This window comes from Zea mays, chromosome 3 (genome assembly GCF_902167145.1).
Source record: "Zea mays cultivar B73 chromosome 3, Zm-B73-REFERENCE-NAM-5.0, whole genome shotgun sequence".
NCBI classification, from domain to species: Eukaryota; Viridiplantae; Streptophyta; class Magnoliopsida; order Poales; family Poaceae; genus Zea; species Zea mays.
This window is the reverse complement of record NC_050098.1, coordinates 183,456,766-183,478,136: the sequence shown is the minus strand read 5'-3', so window position 1 is coordinate 183,478,136 and position 21,371 is coordinate 183,456,766. Positions and strand designations below refer to the sequence as shown.

General features: G+C 42.9%; 1 protein-coding gene and 1 pseudogene across 5 annotated transcripts; both read right to left on the bottom strand.

Annotated features, from left to right (window-relative positions):
* Positions 1-333: 333 nt before the first annotated feature.
* LOC103650994 (DNA polymerase epsilon catalytic subunit A) lies at positions 334-6,636 on the bottom strand. Of its 5 annotated transcripts, none has more exons than XM_035966380.1 (12): positions 6,347-6,636; positions 4,536-4,757; positions 4,173-4,463; positions 3,976-4,030; positions 3,330-3,416; positions 2,369-2,491; positions 2,024-2,107; positions 1,720-1,884; positions 1,113-1,230; positions 931-1,005; positions 731-818; positions 334-637 (listed from the first exon to the last, which is right to left on the bottom strand). In XM_035966380.1, exons 3-9 carry the CDS (start codon positions 4,304-4,306, stop codon positions 1,207-1,209), a joined length of 672 nt encoding a protein of 223 aa, XP_035822273.1. In that variant the 5' UTR covers positions 4,307-4,463; positions 4,536-4,757; positions 6,347-6,636; the 3' UTR covers positions 334-637; positions 731-818; positions 931-1,005; positions 1,113-1,206. The 5 variants fall into 5 exon arrangements, 4 of the variants coding, with proteins under 4 accessions (XP_035822273.1, XP_020406011.2, XP_035822274.1 ...); XM_020550422.2 differs by lacking the exon at positions 6,347-6,636 and adding an exon at positions 5,943-6,082; XM_035966381.1 differs by lacking the exon at positions 6,347-6,636 and adding an exon at positions 5,943-6,082 and having other exon boundaries at positions 341-637; positions 760-818.
* Positions 5,487-8,212, bottom strand: LOC103652400 (uncharacterized; annotated as a pseudogene).
* Between the last annotated feature and the right edge of the window lie 13,159 nt (positions 8,213-21,371).

Here is a 21,371-nt window from a genome sequence, read left to right as displayed (position 1 = left end):
AGAAGTAAGTTCGATGGCCCCCACGTTCTTAAGGTTAAGAACGTGGGTACCGTCGAACTTAACAATAAGAACATGGGTACCGTCGAACTTAACAATAAGAACGTGCGTTATTAAGTTCGACGGAGGCCATCGAATTTGTTCTCATAAGTTCGACGGTACCCACGTTCTTATTGTTAAGTTCGACGGGGCCACGTGGCCGTCGAACTTATCTGGCCTGCGTGGGTCTACGTGGACTGCACATTATGTTTGACGGTACCCACGTTCTTAACATTAAGAACGTGGGTACCCACGTTCTTATCCCTTTTTCAGAAAAAAAAATAAAAAATACAGAAATAAAAAATTAGACAAACATAAAATCACATGCAACACAGAATATCACATACAATACATATTTCAAACACATGGAGTATTTGGAAGCAACCGTCAGTCTACTCGTACAGGTATGATATACTACCATAATAAAGAATGTACAGCTGATCTGAGAACAAGGATGATTCTATCCCAATTCCTATCTGTCTCACTCCGCGCTAACATTGTCTATTTTCTGTTTCTTTCATTGCCTGCATCTGTGTGAAGGACATCCAAAAAATGCTCCCGCACTGTTATGATTTATTATATGGGGCTTGTAAACCCATTCCTGAAATTCACGGGAGCGAATTGGCATTAGTAGGAAATTCTATTCAAATGGAATAACAGGAAAGTGTTACTAGCTGCCCTAGGAAATGAATACCATCAGCATATCTTCAGCTAAGTACTGACATGTGGCTATCCAGCTTGGAAACAATGTTGCAAATATTCCTAGACCCCCAGTAATCGTGCTAGAGCAACATGTAGACATACTGTTATCTATCATCACTTAACAGATGAGCTAGCACCAACATCTCATTGAAGCCATAAATCTGGCACACTGAACAAAACAATGAATCATACCAGATCAGGGCGAGACTCGCTTGCTCCTAGGACAGCATGTCTATTTGGTTGTACTTCAACATCCCAAATAAGTATCTGGATGACAATGGGAAAAAGGTTGACATCATTCCAACTGCAACACATTATGCCTCGCAAGAATTAAACAGCATCACAAGATCTGAACATACATCCCAAATAAGTACCTGGATGACAATGGGACAAGCAGAAGAGCTGGCTGATTTAGTGAGAAGAGCTGGCTGATTTAGTGAGAGATTTTAGAAGATGCACTATTCATAGTTATGTGCCTCCAGCCTTGAATGCCTATACATTAAAAGAAACTAAATTCAGCAAGCATGAGTAATCAGAGGTAGATTGGAAAAGATGCACTATTCATAGTATGGAAATTGGGCGTTCAAGCCCTTGACATGGGCTCAAATCCAAGAACAAGCAATGAAGCAAGAGTGGGAAAAAACCACATGACTTTTCCTGAAAATGTGTATTTTACATCCTCTTGAGAAGCAAACAAGCTTTATGTAACACATAAACTGTCTGTGGTGCAACTTAAGATAACAAAAAAGTCAGATGATATACTTAGAACTTGAGCAGGAAGGAAAAGCATGGCATAAAAATAAAACCATCGCCAATTTTACATCAAAAAACAGAAGAGCAAAAGGAAAAAGGTCTACTTCAGCATAATTTGACAGCTCAAGTACTTGAGAGTTTCATATAAAACATCTGGATCTAGATGAAGGTATTGCTTCAAGATGCATATGTTATTGAAACATGGCAGAAAATATTCACTAAACATACCTGAACCATTAGCAGAATTTCACAAAGTGTCCCACTTCCTTTCCACAGTACCTCATCAGGTAACATAGGTATTATGGTTGCAAGAGAAAAGATGAAAGGATGGACATAAGTCATGTATAGATAGTATGTTGCAACATCGTCTGATACAGAATACGAAGCCATTGTCTGAAAAAGAAACAATGGGGTGAAAATGAACTCAGGCAAATCTTTCAAATTAAGACGAGTACAATCCATAAAACTAAACACAAAATCCATTGGAGATAACGTCACTTCAGGATAAGAAAAAAAGGAAAACTTTTGGTACCTGTGGCTGCTCCATTGCAAAGCGAACCATATCTTCTGGATTAACCTCCAGAGGATCGTAACGTAGCTTGGCTTTTGTAACAGCCTGCAAGTGTGCTAATGTAACAAGAGAAATGAAATATAGTTAAATAACATGCCCTTGTTGTGCTCGTGGAATAAAAAAATTGCTAAAATTATGCATATTGATTGTATACTCCACACCGTATCACTAAAAATTTGTTTTGTACTATTGTAAATATGTAGTTTTATTAACACATTTAGAAACAAAACCAAGCACTCCATAAAAAATGAATAACATCAAACCCTGAAGTTAGTTTTGTATTTTTGTTTGTAAGTAATGCATCACCTTTAGACCTTGGCTTCCTTGTGGAAGGTAACTGTCTCGCTTCACCCAAGCAAAACAGTCAAGATGGCAAGAAAATTTAGCCCGACACTCGCCCTGGTTATTGTCACATTGGAAACCAATCTCCTGAAACAATAAAAATACAAATGAAGTAGATATGAAACGGTCATCAACTTTGCCATTTCTAAGTCTTATTCAATCTGCTCTAGGTGAGAAATAAATGCAGAGCAAAAACATGTTTCACATAGAACAGTACTAAAGAATAGCTTGCCCTTGTTTATTTTCCTTGCAGAGTGAGCAGTTGTAATCGGCCGGTTAGTGATTGGGGGCTAGGGTTCGCTGGTGTTCTTGGCCGGGACCAGTGGTTCAGGTCCTTCTTATTATTATACCGGGAGGGCGGTCATTCCCTCCCCAACCGAGTTTTTTTATACTGCTGCAGCTTAGCTTAAAGGAGATCATATTTTTCTAAAAGTGCTTCCACGATACAAGATTATAATAACCAAATTACCCATTCTTCCTAATAAAACCTAAAGTGAATTAAATCAACAACGCACCTCATTCATTTTTATTCCATGGTGTGCAGCCCTCTTCTCTAAAAATGGCCAGTCAAAAAAGTCATCGTTGTATGTAACATAAATGTCAGGCTTAGGGGGTGTTTGGTTTCTAGGGACTAATGTTTAGTCCCTTCACTTTATTCCTTTTTAGTATATAAATTGCTAAATATAGAAACTAAAATAAAGATTTAGTTTCTATATTTAGCAATTTTGGAACAAAAATGGAATAAAATGTAGGGACTAAACATTAGTCCCTAGAAACCAAACACCCCCTTAACCTCTTGCATGTGAGAAAACCATGCTTTAAGTAGATCCAACTATAGACAACAAAAATAAAGGGGTTATAGCAAAATAAGTATGATGCATACGGTTGATATTATGCTAAACAATATAACGATAGTTCCTGATACCTCAGTTTGAACATTCTTAACTCTAAAATACCCCTCAAATTCGGGTTTAGGTGTGTACTGCAAATCATCAATGTCTTCTCCAACGCACTACAAAAAATAAAATAAAAATACTACATTGTATATAAACTTAATTGAGAAATATCTGCATCTTGAAAAAGCAATCAGCCAATCAATAAAAGTGGGTAATCAAGATAATGATTTTGCTATATATATTCCTATAATCTTCTTAAACAGTCTGCATCTTTCCTACCATATAAGGGATTTCCTTCACATCTCCATGATGAGTACAACTATGTGTAACAGATTTGACTGTTGTTTTTTGTGAATTCTGATCTCGAAGTACGTATCCAGTACACGACAGACAAGCCAATTGTTCTTTACCATTTTCTAAAACACAAAAAATCATTCCTGTTATAAAAAGGGGGCTTTTTTACATAAGAAACATAGCAGAATGTTACTCCGCTAGAAGTGAGACAAAGAAAGAATGTCATGAAGAAGTTCTCAGGTGATTAGTGCTGCCAATGCTAGACGGTACGCCTAAAAATAGAGCAAGGATGTTTGAAGCCATAAATTCTGTGGATTTTTGGAGATGCTTCAGGTTTTGTCACTAACATTAATAAGTGCAGTTTGTCCCCTAGGTTCTTACGGTAAGTTCGACGAATATAAGGTAGAGTAGCACGGATATATTGACCAGATGATCCCTGCAGTATAAGGAACATATCACAGATTTAACATTTTATAAAGTCAGTTTGCCTCACTGTGGTACTACACCCCCTGAATTGTACAAGTAAGAAGCAGGCATATGCATTGAAAACTATTTTTGAAAACTTATAAGTCACTAACCCCTTTTGCTCCTGCTCGTGAAAGCATCCGTACAAACATGCCGCTGGCTGGTCTGTTCTGGTTCTCAGCCATGGAACGGACTTCAGCCACATATGCAAATTTATTAGGATGCCTCTTCTTAAAAACATAGACATGGTTAGTGCTCATCTTCTCCTGGGCAATAAGAACCTTTTCGCTTCCATTGATAATGAAATAACCACCTTGGTCATAAGGACACTCCCCAAGTTCAGTGAGATCCTTCTCAGATTATTGATACAGTGTGCAGTAACTAGAGCGCAACATGATTGGAACCTGCAGAGTATTAGAGGGTTGAAGAAAAAACGATAAATTGAGAAAAAATTATTCATAAGTTAAGTACAGCACCTTCCCAATAAACACTTTTGGATACTCTGCAGTCTCTGTAACTTCCTCACAGTCATGTCCTTTCTTCATTACTCTGTATGACACATCAACATACAGTGGTGCAGAGTATGTCAAGTTCCTGAGCCTTGCTGATTTTGGAAATAAAGTAGCTGTCTCTCCATCGGCTTCAGTCATCATTGGCTTGCTGAGATAGATTTGACCAAAGCTGATCCTGTGCAGAGTCTAATGAAGAATATAATGGGAAATATAAGTCAAAGGACAAAAGAACAAAGGCAAAATGATAAATCGTAAGATATTTCGAGTTCCGCTGAAACATCATAGCACCAAAAAAATAACTATTTATAAAATTTGTGTTGGTATGCTACAGGCTTTGGTATATGTTGTTTTCGTCTCCAAGGATATTTTCACATATAGACTAGGATGGCATGATATATTACTAGGAATTGCAGATTGCCAAGGATTAGAATGACCCAAACATCAGATTGCATTGTGACCCCACATATATTAGTGAAGGCGACTGCTGAATTCAGACACTATCAAAAGATATCAGTGTAGAGCTTCAACATTTTAATACAAGTTTCAATTCATAATCTTGCACACTTACTAAGGAAAGGGAACATGTTTAGTTCTCTTCAGTTTCTAGAGAAGCACAAATATGTTATGTATTTACTGGTGCTTACTTCTGATGAACATTCGTAAATCCAATTCATGTCTTACATGACTTGTTCAAGAGAATTCAAAAAGATCTTGAGACTTATTTGTTTATCACAAGTGGTTAGCCATTAATGATTGATTTCACAGAAATTTTCAATGTTAATCTGAGAATTGTGTTTTTCCTTAGCAAGCACTTCTACTTGCATTATTCATTATTTGCAAATCACATCACACCACACAGCTCAAGAAAATAAAGTACAGGTGGTTCAAAACCCACGAAACATGAGACGTGCTATCTTCATCATAAGATCAACTCCATATATTACTAGTACCAACTGAAGATCACTACAAATGTCCTGATCAATACAAAACTCACTCTGGAATCTTTTATGCTATCCTTGTCAAACTCAAGAATTCCCTACCATATATCACACAGAGGGAACTTCAGCAGAAGCTATTCTAGACACTAGTAGAACTGAACAATTCCACAATCCCCTGTCCACCTATGTCGGTGCAAAATTCATCCTCAGCCATAAAATTGGGCACCTGTTTCCGCACTAGACCCAAAACCCTAGGTGGACATCTAATCAAGCAGGTGCACAGATGGCAAAGTGATGAGTCGGCAAATGCTACCGAGACACCACGTCATACCAAGCTCCCCCAGCACCCCAGGCTAATCGCCCAGTCTAGCAGCAGCAAATAGTGAACCATTCAGGCATCACTTGTAACAATCGATCAGAGTGGGGCAACAACCTCGGCAAATTCGGCCTGGCGGCCAGGGTTGTGCTACGACTCGGGGCGGATCTCGATGTCGGCGGACTCATCAACAATCTCCTGCATGGTGTTCTGGATGAACTCGTCGAAGGAATCGAGCTGCTGGCGCACGAGGCCCTTCTCCTCGAAGTAGGCGGATATGACGGCCCAGGCGTCGTCCTGAGTGATATCCTCCTGCTGCTCAGCGTCCCCGTCCGCATCCTCATCCATCTCTTCCCCGCCCCCGCCGCCGTACCCCACCTCGTCGTCCTCCTCCGCGCCGTACCCCGCGTGGGCACCTGTTTCCGCACTAGACCCAAAACCCTAGGTGGACATCTAATCAAGCAGGTGCACAGATGGCAAAGTGATGAGCCGGCAAATGCTACCGAGACACCACGTCATACCAAGCGCCATCATCTTCTCGAGGAGGTCCATGGCGTCGGTCCCTCTCAGCGCGGGGCGGTGGTAGCGACGGTGTGGCAAGAAGGAAGAGGGCGAGATGGGGGTTGTGCGAGCTACGGCGGCAGGGAGAGGAAGTGGACGGCACCGCAGCAGGGACGGCCGGTGAGCGGGCGAGGAGGAGGAGGAGGTGGACGGCCGATGATCCGGAGAGCGGTGGCGCGGCGGCGGCGCGGTCTGCTGGTGAGAGATAGAAGCGCGTGGGCGGGAATGAGACAGGTGAGAGAGAGAGTCGCGCGTGCGATTAGATTTAGGTTTTTAGGATTAAGTTCGACGGTGTCCACGTGCCCGACGAACTTAACTTAAGAACGTGAATACCCACGTTCCTAACTCGTTAAGCTCGACGGTTTTAGCCAGGGCCCACGAACTTAACTTAAAAACGTCGGTACTCACGTTTTTAACATAACCCATGAACTTAACTCAAGTAAGAACGTCGGTACCCACGTTCTTAAGTTTACCCACGAACATTTATCAATTTCTTGTAGTGTTAGTTGAACTATGTCTAGTTTTATCAATAGTTGGTTGCTAGTTGTTTACATGTACAACTAAGTAGGTCCAAGTTTGTTGATTTTTGTTACTAGTAGCTCCAAGTTGTGTTGAACATTGTTGCTTCTTATAAGACGTATTGTGACCTATGAATTACAAATTGTGTTTCCTATCATTTTGGTCTTTTGATATGTACATTTTGTGAAATAAGACATGCGAACATCTGTACATTTGAATGTGATTGTTCAAAAAATAGGCTATAGATTTTGCTAATATAAAATTGTATTAATAGAAAATTACAAATTAGATTTAATGAGGCCACAATTTTGGCGTAGCACTAGGACGAGCCATTTTATAAATTATGACAACGAAGTTCGTCATTGAAAAGCGACATGTCATATTGATAAACGTCATAAGCATTTGCCACATCAGCTCCACATCACTAGTACGCATGATTTTATGACAAAATTTGGTCCACATGGCAAGCCTCTAGCTGATTATTAGTGACGTTCTTGTTTGGCGTAATGACAATATGCAAATGTCATAAAATCTATGACGAAGTATAATTGTCACAATTTTAATGACAGAAAAACTTCAAATCGTCATAGAACATGTTTAGCCACGTCACATACATGACGAACCAAAAAACGTCACACATGCGTCATAGATTTCAAAATATGACATATATTCACTTATCAATGACACAAGGTGAATGTCATAGAAGGTAAGGTGTGTTGTAGTGTAAAGCCAAGCCCATCCTTAATTGAGGGGTGTCTACCAATCGTGTAGGCATCCCTTGCAAATTTTAATTTATCAAATTCATTTTTGCTAGTCTTAAGTTGAGCATTAAGACTAGTCACCTCATCATTTAATTTAGAAATGGCAACTAGGTGTTTACTACAAGCATCAACATTAAAATCCTTACACTTATTGCAGATCACAAAATGTTCTTCACAAGAGGTTGATTTATTAGCTATTTCTAACTTAGCATTCAAGTCATCATTGATACTCTTTAAGCTAGAAATGGATTCATGGCATGTAGACAATTCACATGAAAGCACTTCATTTCTTTTAATTTCTAAAGCAAGAGAATTTTGCGCACTTACAAATTTATCATGCTCTTCATATAAAAGATCTTCTTGCTTTTCTAAAAGTCTATTCTTTTCATTCAAAGCATCAATCAATTCATTGATCTTATCAATTTTAGTTCTATCTAACCCTTTGAATAAACATGCATAGTCTATTTCATCATCACTAGATTCATCATCACTTGAAGAAGCATACGTAGTATTATTTCGAGTTCTTACCTTCTTCTCCTTTGCCATGAGGCATGTGTGATGCTCGTTGGGGAAGAGGGACGATTTGTTGAAGGCCGAGGCGGCGAGTCCTTCGTCGTCGGAGTCGGACGATGAACAATCCGAGTCCCACTCCTTGCCAAGGTGTGCCTCGCCCTTAGCCTTCTTGTAGGTCTTCTTCGTTTCCCTCTTCTTTTCTTGATCCTGGTCACTATCATTATCGGGACAATTAGCAATAAAATGACCAACCTTACCACACTTGAAGCAGGAGCGCTTTCCCTTCGTCTTGCTTTTGTTGGGATGCTCCTTGCGACCTTTGAGCGCCGTCTTGAAACGCTTGATGATGAGGGCCATTTCTTCCCCGTTAAGCCCGGCCGCCTCAACTTGCGCCACCTTGCTAGGTAGCGCCTCCCTGCTCCTCGTTGCTTTGAGAGCAACGGTTTGAGGCTCGTGGATTGGGCCATTCAACGCATCATCAACATATCTTGCCTCCTTGATCATCATCCGCACGCTTACAAACTTTCCAAGTATTTCCTCGGGCGTCATCTTGGTGTACCTAGGATTCTCACAAATAGAGTTAACAAGATGAGGATCAAGGATGGTGAAAGACCTTAGCATAAGTCGGACGACGTCGTGGTCTGTCCATCGCGTGCTTCCATAGCTCCTTATTTTGTTGACGAGGGTCTTGAGCCTGTTGTACGTTTGGGTTGGCTCCTCCCCCTGATCATTGCGAACCTTCCTAGTTCGCCTTCCACCAACTCCATCTTGGTGAGCATGGTGACGTCGTTCCCCTCATGTGAGATCTTGAGGGTGTCCCAGATCTGCTTGGCATTGTCCAAGCCGCTCACCTTATTGTATTCTTCCCTGCACAAGGATGCTAGAAGAACAGTAGTAGCTTGTGCATTCTTATGGATTTGTTCATTGATAAACATAGAATTATCCGAACTATCAAATTGCATTCCGTTTTCTACTATCTCCCATATACTTGGATGAAGAGAGAACAAATGTCTACGCATTTTGTGACTCCAGAATCCGTAGTCCTCTCCATCAAAGTGTGGAGGTTTACCAAGTGGAATAGAAAGCAAGTGAGAATTGGAATTATGCGGAATACGAGAGTAATCAAAAGAAAAGTTCGAGTTAACCGTTTTCTTTTTCTCCTCGTATTCGTCGTCCTTTTGAGAAGAGGAAGATTCGTCGTTGTTGTAGTAGACAACCTTCCTGATGCGCCTCTTCTTCTTTCCGTCTTTCTTCTTTTGACTCGAGCTAGAGTCATTGACTTTGTGAAAGGGAAATGTACCCTTGGGACATTTCTATAAGATTTTGGTGATTAAGTGCTCCACACAAATGCTTTGAGTAATATTTGTGCCAAAGACTTAAGAAGTGCAAATCAAGAGTAAAGGTATGTTTCTAAGACTTAGTACATTGTTTTGGAGACTAATGTATTGTGTCTAAGTGCTAGAAACAGGAAAAGACCAACTTGGAAAAGACTTGGCTGAGCAGCCAAGACTCCGCGTAGTCTGGGTGCACCGGACAGTGTCCGGTGGTGCACCGGACAGTGTCCGGTGCGCCAGGCTGGCTCTGGCGAACTGGCTGCTCTCGGGTTTCGTCGGCAGCGTACGGCTATAAATCACCGGACTGTCTGGTGGTGCACCGGACTGTCCGGTGAGCCAACAGTCGGCAGTGCCAACGGTCGGCCGCGTAATCCGCGCGCAACGCATGGCAGAGCCAACGGTCAGAAGGGGCACCGGACTGTCTGGTGTGCACCGGACAGTGTCCGGTGCGCCAACAGCTCTGGATCTTCAACGGTCGGCTGCGCCAAAACAGGAAAGAAATCCGCACCGGACAGTGTCTGGTGGTGCACCGGACTGTCCGGTGCGCCAGTCGACAGAAGGCAAGAATTGCCTTCCTGGAATGCTCTCAACGGCTCCTAGCTGCCTTGGGGCTATAAAAGGGACCCCTAGGCGCATGGATGAGTACACCAAGCATTCTCTAAGCATTCCTAAGCACCAAGACTCCAATTCCGCGCATTCGTTTCTTTGTGATAGCAATTAGAGCTCCATTTGAGTAGAGAACTATTTGGGTTGTGTTGTGAGCTCGAGTTGTGACTTGTGTGCGTATTGTGCTCTGATTTTGTGTCTTGTGTGCGTTGCTCATCCCAGCCTTACTTCCGTGCTTCTTTGTGAACATCAAATTGTAAGGGCGAGAGGCTCCAAGTTGTGGAGATTCCTCGCAAGCGGGATATAGTAAACAAAGCAAAACAATGTGGTATTCAAGTGGGTCTTTGGACCGCTTGAGAGGGGTTGATTGCAACCCTCGTCCGTTGGGACGACACAACATGGAGTAGGCAAGTGTTGGACTTGGCCGAACCACGGGATAAACCACTGTGCCTATCTGTGTTGATCTTCTTGTGGTTATCGTGTCTTGCAAGAACTCCTCTCTAGCCACTTGGCTTTATTGTGCTAACTCCTAATCAAGTTTTGTGGCATTAAGTTTCAGTTTTTACAGGATCACCTATTCACCCCCACTCTAGGTGCTCTCAATTGGTATCAGAGCCGTTCTCTTCACTTAAGGGACTAATCGCCCGAAGGGATGGATCCTAAAGGCAAGGGGATGGTGGTCAATGATAAGGAGAAGGAGTCCTTCGTCAATGATCCAAAAGATGACAAGCCTACTGACTTGGGCTCGAGCCACAAAAGAAAAGACTGGAATAAGAAGAAAACAAGGCGCATCAAGGAGATCGTCTACTATGACGACAGCGACGAGTCCTCTTCTTCCCAAAAGGACGACGACAACTACGAGAAAAAGAAAACGGTCAATTCAAACTTTTCTTTTGATTATTCTCGTATTCCGCAAAGTTCAAATGCTCATTTACTCTCCATTCCACTTGGTAAACCTCCTCACTTTGATGGAGAGGACTACAGATTTTGGAGTCACAAAATGCGTAGTCACTTGTTCTCTCTCCATCCAAGCATATGGGAGATAGTAGAGAGTGGAATGCAATTTGATAGTACGGATAGTCCTTTGTTTATTAATGAACAAATTCATAAAAATGCACAAGCTACTACTGTGTTGTTAGCCTCTTTGTGCAGGGATGAATATCATAAAGCGAGCGGCTTGGATAACGCCAAGCAGATTTGGGACACCCTCAAGATCTCACATGAGGGAAACGATGTCACCATGCTCACCAAGATGGAGTTGGTGGAGGGCGAACTTGGGAGATTCGCAATGATCAGGGGAGAAGAGCCAACCCAAACATACAACCGGCTCAAGACCCTCGTCAACAAAATAAGAAGCTATGGAAGCACGCGATGGACGGATCACGACGTCATCCGCCTAATGCTAAGGTCCTTCACTGTCCTTGATCCACATCTTGTAAACAATATTCGTGAAAATCCCAGGTACACCAAGATGTCGCCCGAAGAAATACTTGGAAAGTTCGTAAGCAGACGGATGATGATCAAGGAGGCAAGATACGTCGATGATGCGTTGAATGGCCCAATCCACGAGCCTCAAACCGTGGCTCTCAAAGCAACGAGGAGCAAGGTGGCGCAAGTTGAGGCGGCCGGGCTTAACGAAGAAGAAATGGCCCTCATCATCAAGCGATTCAAGACAACACTAAAGGGTCGCAAGGAGCATCCCAACAAGAACAAGACGAAGGGGAAGCGCTCATGCTTCAATTGTGGTAAGATTGGTCATTTTATCGCTAATTGTCCCTATAATGATAGTGACCAGGAACAAGAGAAGAAGAGGGAAAAGAAGAAGCCTTACAAGAAGGCTAAGGGCGAGGCACACCTTGGCAAGGAGTGGGACTCGGATTGTTCATCGTCCGACTCCGACAACGAAGGACTCACCGCCTCGGCCTTCAACAAGTCGTCCCTCTTCCCCAACGAGTTGTCTTAATTTAGTCTCAAAGGAGGTTTGAAAGGGAAAGTTGGACTTGGACCATGAAAGACTTCCACTGCACTCCGATGAAAGAGTAACTAACTCCAAGTTCATATTCATGCTCTTATTGCCTTTTTACTCTTGATTGAAGATTTTGGTGAGGCAATGGGGTTTAAGGGCCAAGATTGATCCTGTTTTGGTGCTTGATGCCAAAGGGGGAGAAAATAAGGCCAAAGCAACAAATGGATCAGCTACCCCTTGAGAATTTTGAAAATAGTAGAATAGAGCTTTTGGTTTGTCAAAAAATCTCTTATTATCTCTTTTGTCAAAAGTTGGCCTCTTGAGGGGAGAATGGTTGATTATGGGGAAAAGGGGGAGTTTTTGAAATCTTTGATCAATTTCTCTTGGAACAACTCTCTTTATGTCTCAACAAGTATGTTTGACTTAGAGATAGGAAATTGAGGTTGATTTGCAAAAACAAAACCAAGTGGTGGCAAAGAATGATCCAAATATGCCAAATTTGATTCAAAACAAATTTGTGTTCTTATTTGCATTGATGTTGCACTTCTTTTAGTTGCCTTTTGTTGTGTTGACATTAATCACCAAAAAGGGGGAGATTGAAAGGGAAATGTACCCTTGGGACATTTCTATAAGATTTTGGTGATTAAGTGCTCCACACAAATGCTTTGAGTAATATTTGTGCCAAAGACTTTAGAAGTGCAAATCAAGAGTAAAGGTATGTTTCTAAGACTTAGTACATTGTTTTGGAGACTAATGTATTGTGTCTAAGTGCTAGAAACAGGAAAATACCAATTTGGAAAAGACTTGGCTCAGCAGCCAAGACTCTGCGCAATCTGGGTGCACCGGACAGTGTCCGGTGCGCCAGGCTGGCTCTGGCGAATTGGCTGCTCTCGGGTTTCGTCGGTGTACGGCTATAAATCACCGGACTGTCCGGTGGTGCACCGGACTGTTCGGTGAGCCAACAGTCGGCCGGGCCAACGGTCCGCTGCGTAATCCGCGCGCGACGCGTGGCAGAGCCAACGGTCAGAAGGGGGCACCGGACTGTCCGGTGTGCACCGGACAGTGTCCGGTGCGCCAACGGCTCTGGATCTTCAACGATCGGCTGCGCCAAAACAGGAAAGAAATCCGCACCGGACAGTGTCCGGTGGTGCACCATACTGTCCGGTGCGCCAGTCGACAGAAGGCAAGATTTGCCTTCCTGGAATACTCTCAACGGCTCCTAGCTGCCTTGAGGCTATAAAAGGGACCCCTAGGCACATGGAGGAGTACACCAAGCATTCTCTAAGCATTCCTAAGCACCAAGACTCCAATTCTGCGCATTCGTTTCTTTGTGATAGCAATTAGAGCTCCATTTGAGTAGAGAACTATTTGGGTTGTGTTGTGAGCTCGAGTTGTGACTTGTGTGCGTATTGTGCTCTGATTTTGTGTCTTGTGTGCGTTGCTCATCCTAGCCTTACTTCCGTGCTTCTTTGTGAACACCAAATTGTAAGGGCGAGAGGCTCCAAGTTGTGGAGATTCCTCGCAAGCGGGATATAGTAAACAAAGCAAAACACCGTGGTATTCAAGTGGGTCTTTGGACCGCTTGAGAGGGGTTGATTGCAACCCTCGTCTGTTGGGACGCCACAACGTGGAGTAGGCAAGTGTTGGACTTGGCCGAACCACGGGATAAACCACTGTGCCTATCTGTGTTGATCTTCTTGTGGTTATCGTGTCTTGCAAGAACTCCTCTCTAGCCACTTGGCTTTATTGTGCTAACTCCTAATCAAGTTTTTGGCATTAAGTTTCAGTTTTTACAGGATCACCTATTCACCCCCCTCTAGGTGCTCTCACTTTGTCGTCCCTTGGCTCGTTGAAGATGGACTCCTTCTCATTATTGTTGACCACCATCCCCTTTCCCTTAGGATCCATCTCTTCTGGTGATTAGTCCCTTTCTTGAAGAGAATGGCTCTGATACCAATTGAGAGCACCTAGAGGGGGGGTGAATAGGTGATCCTGTAAAAACTTAAAACTTAATGCCACAAACTTGATTAAGTGTTAGAGCAATAAAGCCAAATGGCTAGAAAGGAGTTCTTGCAAAACACAATAACCACAAGGATATCAACACAGAGAGGCACAATGGTTTATCCCGTGGTTCGGCCAAGTTCAACACTTGCCTACTCCACGTTGTGGCGTCCCAATGGACGAGGGTTGCAATCAACCCCTCTCAAGTGATCCAAGGATCCACTTGAATACCACGGTATTTCTTTTCCTTTCACTATATCCCATTTGCGAGGAATCTCCACAATTTGGAGTCTCTCACCCTTATAAAAGATGATCACAAATGAACACGGAAGTAAGGATGGGATGAGCAACACACACAAGTCCACAGCAATACGCACACACACACGACCAAGACTTGAGCTCAAATGAATATCTCAAAGTTCTCACTAGAACGGAGCTCAAATCACTAAGAATGTCAAACGAGTACGCAAGGACGAAGTATGAATGATCAAGAATGCTCAAAGTGTGCTTTGTATCTTCCTCCATGCGCCTAGGGGTCCCTTTTATAGCCCCAAGGCATTCAATTCTAGACACTCCAAAGAGATCAAATCCTCTCCCAAGTCCGGAATCACTCCAAATCAAATAGTGACTAGAGAGAGTAACATTTGTGTTCATTTGAGCTCTTGCGCTTGGATCGCTTCTTTTCTTTCTCATTCTTTCTTGTGATCAAACTCAATTGTAACCAAGGCAAGAGACACCAATTGTGTGGTGGTCCTTGTGGGAACTTCGTGTTCCGTTTAATTGAGAAGAGAAGCTCACTCGGTCTAAGTGACCGTTTGAGAGAGGGAAAGGGTTGAAAGAGACCCAGTCTTTGTGACCACCTCAACGGGGAGTAGGTTTGCAAGAACCGAACCTCGGTAAAACAAATCATCGTGTCTCGCTCTTTATTCGCTCACGATTTGTTTTGCACCCTCTCTCTTGGACTCGTTTATATTTCTAACGCTAACCCGGCTTGTAGTTGTGCTTAAGTTTATAAATTTCAGATTTGCCCTATTCACCCCCCCTCTAGGCGACTTTCAATTGGTATCAGAGCCCAGTGCTTCATTAGAGCCTAACCGCTCGAAGTGATGTCGGGAGCATCCGCCAAGAGGGAGTTCGGGACCGGCGAGAAGCCCGCCACAAGCCATGGGAAGGCTCCATCCGGGGAGTCCGCCAACAAGGTGAAGGGATCCCCTTCACACAACAAGACGCGTCGGAGCGATGACAAGAAGAAGAAGATGAGGAAGGTGGTCTACTACGAGACCGATTCTTCGTCGCCATCCACCTCCAGCTCCGACACGCCGTCTGTAACTTCTAAGCGCCATGAGCGCAAGAAGTTTAGTAAGATTCCTCTACGCTACCCTCGCATTCCAAAACGTACTCCATTACTTTCCGTCCCATTAGGAAAACCACCTATGTTTGATGGTAAAGATTATAATATGTGGAGTGATCAAATGAGGCATCATCTAAGCTCACTCCACACTAGCATTTGGGATGTTGTTGAGATTGGAGTACAGGTACCATCTCCGGGGGATGAAGACTATGATTCGGATGAGGTCGCCCAAATCCGACACTTCAACTCACAAGCCACCACTATATTCCTCGCCTCTCTAAGTCGAGAGGAGTATAACAAGGTGCAAGGACTAAAGAGCGCCAAGGAGATTTGGGACGTACTCAAGACCGCGCACGAAGGAGATGAGGTGACCAAAATCACCAAGCGGGAGACGATCGAGGGAAAGCTCGATCGCTTCCGGCTTCGCCAAGGGGAGGAGCCACAAGACATGTACAACCTCTTGAAGACCTTGGTGAACCAAATGCGCAACCTCGGGAGCACAAAATGGGATGACCATAAAATGGTCAAGGTTATTCTAAGATCCCTCGTTTTTCTTAATCCTACACAAGTTCAATTAATTCGAGGAAATCCTAGATATACACTAATGTCTCCCAAGGAAGTAATAGGGAATTTTGTGAGCTTTGAATTGATGATCAAAGGCTCAAAGAGAATCATCGAGCTAGATGGCCCCTCCGCGCCCGAAGCGCAACCGGTTGCATTCAAGGCAACGGAGGAGAAAAAGGAGGAGTCTACATCAAGTAGACAACCCATCGACGCCTCTAAGCTCGACAACGAGGAGATGGCGCTCATCATCAAGAGCTTCCTCCAAATCCTCAAGCAAAGGAGGGGAAGGATTACAAGCCCCGCTCCAAGAAAGTGTGCTACAAATGTGGTAAGCCCGATCATTTCATTGCTAAATGTCCACTATCTAGTGACAGTGACAGGGGCGACGACAAGAAGGGCAAGAGGAGAGAAAAGAAAAGGTATTACAAGAAGAAGGGCGGCGATGCCCATGTGTGTCGCGAGTGGGACTCCGAAGAGAGCTCCTCCGTCTCCTCCTCCGACGAGGACGCCGCAAACATCGCCGTCACCAAGGGCCTCCTCTTCCCCAACGTCGGCCACAAGTGCCTCATGGCAAAGGACAACAAAAGGAAGAAGGTAAAATCAAGATCCTCCACTAAATATGCTTCCTCTAGTGATGAAGATAATTCTAGTGAAAATGAGGAGGATAACTTGCGCATCCTTTTTGCCAACCTAAACATGCAACAAAAAGAAAAATTAAATGAATTAATTAGTGCTATTCATGAGAAGTATGAACTCTTGGACACCCAAGAGGACTTCCTAATTAAGGAAAATAAGAAGCATGTTAAGGTTAAAAATGCTTATGCTCTAGAAATAGAAAAATGTGAAAAATTATCTAGTGAGCTACGCACTTGCCATGATACTATTGTCAACCTTAGAAATGAGAATGCTAGTTTAATTGCTAAGGTTGATTCAAATGTTTGTGATGCTTCAATTCCCAATCTTAGAGATGATACTGTTAAATTACTTGCTAAGATTGAAGAATTAAATGTTTCTCTTGCTAGCCTTAAGATTGACAACAAAAAATTAATTGCTAAGGCTAAAGAATTAGATGTTTGCAATGCTTCCATTTTCGATCTTAGAGATAACAATGATATTTTGCGTGCTAAGATTGTTGAACTTAATTCTTGCAAACCCTCTACATCTACCATTGAGCATGTTACTATTTGTACTAGATGTAGAGATATTAACATTGATGCTATTCATGATCATATGGCCTTAATTAAACAACAAAATGATCATATAGCAAAATTAGATGCTAAAATCGCCGAGCATGACTTAGAAAATGAAAATTTTAAATTTGCTAGAAGCATGCTCTATAGTGGGAGACGCCCTGGCATCAAGGATAGCATTGGCTTCCAAAAGGGAGACAATGTCAAACTTAATGCCCCTCCTAAAAGATTGTCAAACTTTGTTAAGGGCAAGGCTCCCATGCCTCAGGATAACGAGGGTTACATTTTGTACCCTGCCGGTTATCCCGAGAGCAAAATTAGGAGAATTCATTCTAGGAAGTCTCACTCTGGCCCTAATCATGCTTTTATGTATAAGGGTGAGACATCTAGTTCTAGGCAATCAACTCGTGCAAAATTGCCTAAAAAGAAAACTCCTAGTGCATCAAACAATCATAACATTTCATTTAAAACTTTTGATGCGTCTTATGTGCTAACCAACAAATCAGGCAAGGTAGTTGCCAAGTATGTTGGGGACAAACACAAGGGCACCAAAACTTGTGTTTGGGTACCAAAAGTTCTTGTATCTAATGCCAAAAGACCCAAAATCGTTTGGGTACCTAAAATCAAGAACTAAAATTGTTTTCTAGGTTTATGCATCCGGGGGCTCAAGTTGGATCATCGATAGCGGGTGCACAAACCATATGACAGGGGAGAAGAAAATGTTCTCCTCCTATGAGAAAAACTAAGATCCCCAAAGAGCGATCACATTCAGGGATGGAAACCAAGGTTTGGTCAAAGGATTGGGTAAAATTGCTATATCTCCTGACCACTCCATTTCCAATGTTTTTCTTGTAGATTCCTTAGATTACAACTTGCTTTCAGTTTCGCAATTATGTAAAATGGGCTACAACTGTCTTTTTACAGATGTAGGTGTTACTGTCTTCAGAAGAAGTGATGATTCAGTAGCATTTAAGGGAGTGTTAGACATGATTTGTAGCGCATGTCAGGCAGGGAAGCAAGTTGGTGTTCATCATCCACACAAGAACATCATGACGACTGACAGGCCACTCGAGCTCCTACACATGGACCTATTCGGCCCGATATCTTACATAAGCATCGGCGGGAGTAAGTACTGTCTAGTTATTGTGGATGATTATTCTCGCTTCACTTGGGTGTTCTTTTTGCAGGAAAAATCTCATACCCAAGAGACCTTAAAGGGATTCTTGAGACGGGCTCAAAACGAGTTCGGCTTAAGGATCAAGAAAATAAGAAGCGACAACGGGACGGAGTTCAAGAACTCTAAAATCGAAGGCTTCCTTGAGGAGGAGGGCATCAAGCATGAGTTCTCTTCTCCCTACACCCCACAGCAAAATGGTGTAGTGGAGAGGAAGAATAGAACTCTATTGGACATGGCAAGAACCATGCTTGATGAGTACAAGACTTCGGATCGGTTTTGGGCGGAGGCGGTCAACACCGCCTGCTATGCCATCAACCGGTTGTATCTACACCGAATCCTCAAGAAAACATCATACGAACTCCTAACCGATAAAAAGTCCAATGTTTCATATTTTAGAGTCTTTGGTAGCAAATGCTTTATTCTTGTTAAAAGAGGTAGAAAATCCAAATTTGCTCCTAAGGCTGTAGAAGGCTTTTTATTAGGATATGATTCAAACACAAGGGCATATAGAGTCTTTAACAAGTCCTCTGGACAAGTTGAAGTTTCTTGTGACATTGTGTTTGATGAGACTAACGGCTCTCAAGTAGAGCAAGTTGATCTTGATGAGATAGGTGATGAAGAGGCTCCGTGTGTCGCGCTAAGGAACATGTCCATTGGGGATGTGTATCCTAAGGAATCCGAAGAGCCTCCAAATGCACAAGATCAACCATCTTCCTCCATGCAAACATCTCCACCAACCCAAGATGAGGATGATGCTCAAAATGATGAAGGAGAAAATCAAGAAGTTGAGCCACCTCAAAGGAGAGCAATGATCAAGGGGGAGATGTCCATGATCAAGATGAGGAAGATGAACAAGTTCCAAGACCGCCACACCCAAGAGTCCACCAAGCAATTCAACGAGATCACCCCGTGAACACCATCCTCGGCGATGTTCAAAAGGGGGTAACTACTCGATCTCGTGTTGCTCATTTTTGTGAACATTACTCTTTTGTTTCCTCTATTGAGCCACATAGGGTAGAGGAAGCACTTCAAGATTTGGATTGGGTGGTGGCGATGCAAGAGGAGCTCAACAATTTCACTAGGAATGAGGTATGGCATTTAGTTCCACGTCCTAACCAAAATGTTGTAGGAACCAAGTGGGTCTTCCGCAACAAGCAAGATGAGCATGGTGTGGTGACAAGGAACAAAGCCCGACTTGTGGCCAAGGGATATTCACAAGTCGAAGGTTTGGACTTTGGTGAAACCTATGCACCCGTAGCTAGGCTAGAATCAATTCGCATTTTACTTGCCTATGCTACTTACCATGGCTTTAAGCTTTACCAAATGGACGTGAAAAGTGGCTTCCTCAATGGACCAATCAAGGAGGAGGTCTATGTTGAGCAACCTCCCGGCTTTGAAGATAGTGAGTATCCTAACCATGTTTACAAACTCTCTAAGGCGCTTTATGGGCTCAAGCAAGCCCCAAGAGCATGGTTTGAATGCCTAAGAGATTTCCTTATCACTAATGGTTTCAAAGTCGGAAAGGCCGATCCTACTTTATTTACTAAACCTCTTGACAATGATTTGTTCGTATGCCAAATTTATGTTGATGATATTATATTTGGGTCTACTAACGAATCTACATGAGAGGAATTTAGTAGGATCATGACACAGAAATTCGAGATGTCTATGATGGGGGAGTTGAAGTACTTCTTGGGATTTCAAGTGAAGCAACTCCAAGAAGGCACCTTCATTAGCCAAACGAAGTATATTCAAGACATTCTAAACAAGTTTGGTATGAAGGATGCCAAGCCCATCAAGACACCCATGGGAACCAATGGGCATCTTGACCTCGACACGGGAGGTAAATCCGTAGATCAAAAGGTATATCGGTCGATGATAGGCTCTTTACTCTATCTATGTGCATCTCGACCGGATATTATGCTTTCCGTATGCATGTGTGCAAGATTCCAAGCCGACCCTAAGGAAGCTCACCTTACGGCCGTAAAACGAATCTTGAGATATCTAGTTCATATTCCTAAGTTTGAGCTTTGGTACCCTCGGGGGTCCACATTTGATTTGATTGGTTATTCGGATGCCGATTGGGCGGGGTGTAAAATTAATAGAAAGAGCACATCAGGGACTTGCCAGTTCTTGGGAAGGTCTCTGGTGTCATGGGCTTCAAAAAGCGAAATTCTGTAGCTCTTTCTACTGCCGAAGCCGAGTATATTGCCGCAGGCCATTGTTGCGCGCAATTGCTTTGGATGAGGCAAACCCTTAGGGACTATGGTTACAAATTAACCAAAGTTCCTCTTCTATGTGATAATGAGAGTGCAATCCGCATGGTGGATAATCCCGTTGAGCATAGTCGCACTAAACACATAGCCATTCGGTATCATTTCTTAAGGGATCACCAACAAAAGGGAGATATCGAGATTGCATATATTAACACTAAGGAACAATTAGTCGGGTGCATCTCATACATGCGCCAAAGAAGACAACATATACAATAACAGAGTGTATAGAGATAAATGTCACAATAATCAGAGTATTATTACATAGCGGAAGTCTTATTACAAAATAAAAGATAAATATAAAACGAACTAAGGATCGTCGTTGGCGCCAATGTCAACTGAGAAACACCACCTAGATCAAATCAAACTCCTCGCCTTGTGGCTCCTCCCGAACCACCTGTTCTTCTCCTGTGGGGGGTGTGAGATAGCAAGGGTGAGCTCACGCATGATCATAGCTACACAAGTTGTGGGGAACCAGTGGACATGAACTCACAAAGGTGGGAGTTCATGTGATGTGTAAGGCTAATCAATGACAGGGGTTAAAGCTGAGCGTTGCTTTTAAGTAGTTGGTCAAAATTTTATTAGCAGTTACTAGATGTAAGTAAATATCAAACCTTAAATAAAGTAATTGAACAAAATTAATAATAAACTCATGCAATGCAAATGACAAAATTGAATTTAAGTTCCATAATTAATCATCAGAGAGTCCTAAGCTGCTCATGACCGTGAG

What these genes read in the sequence shown, in the direction of transcription:
- LOC103650994 (XM_035966380.1), bottom strand. Translation starts at nt 4,306, where the DNA reads ATGTCTATGTTTTTAAGAAGAGGCATCCTAATAAATTTGCATATGTGG. An exon ending in CACGAGCAGGAGCAAAAGGG is followed by an intron (nt 4,031 to 4,172) that starts GTTAGTGACTTA and finishes CTTATACTGCAG; the next exon opens with GGATCATCTGGTCAATATAT. An exon ending in TTGCAATGGAGCAGCCACAG is followed by an intron (nt 1,885 to 2,023) that starts GTACCAAAAGTT and finishes TTTCTTTTTCAG; the next exon opens with ACAATGGCTTCGTATTCTGT.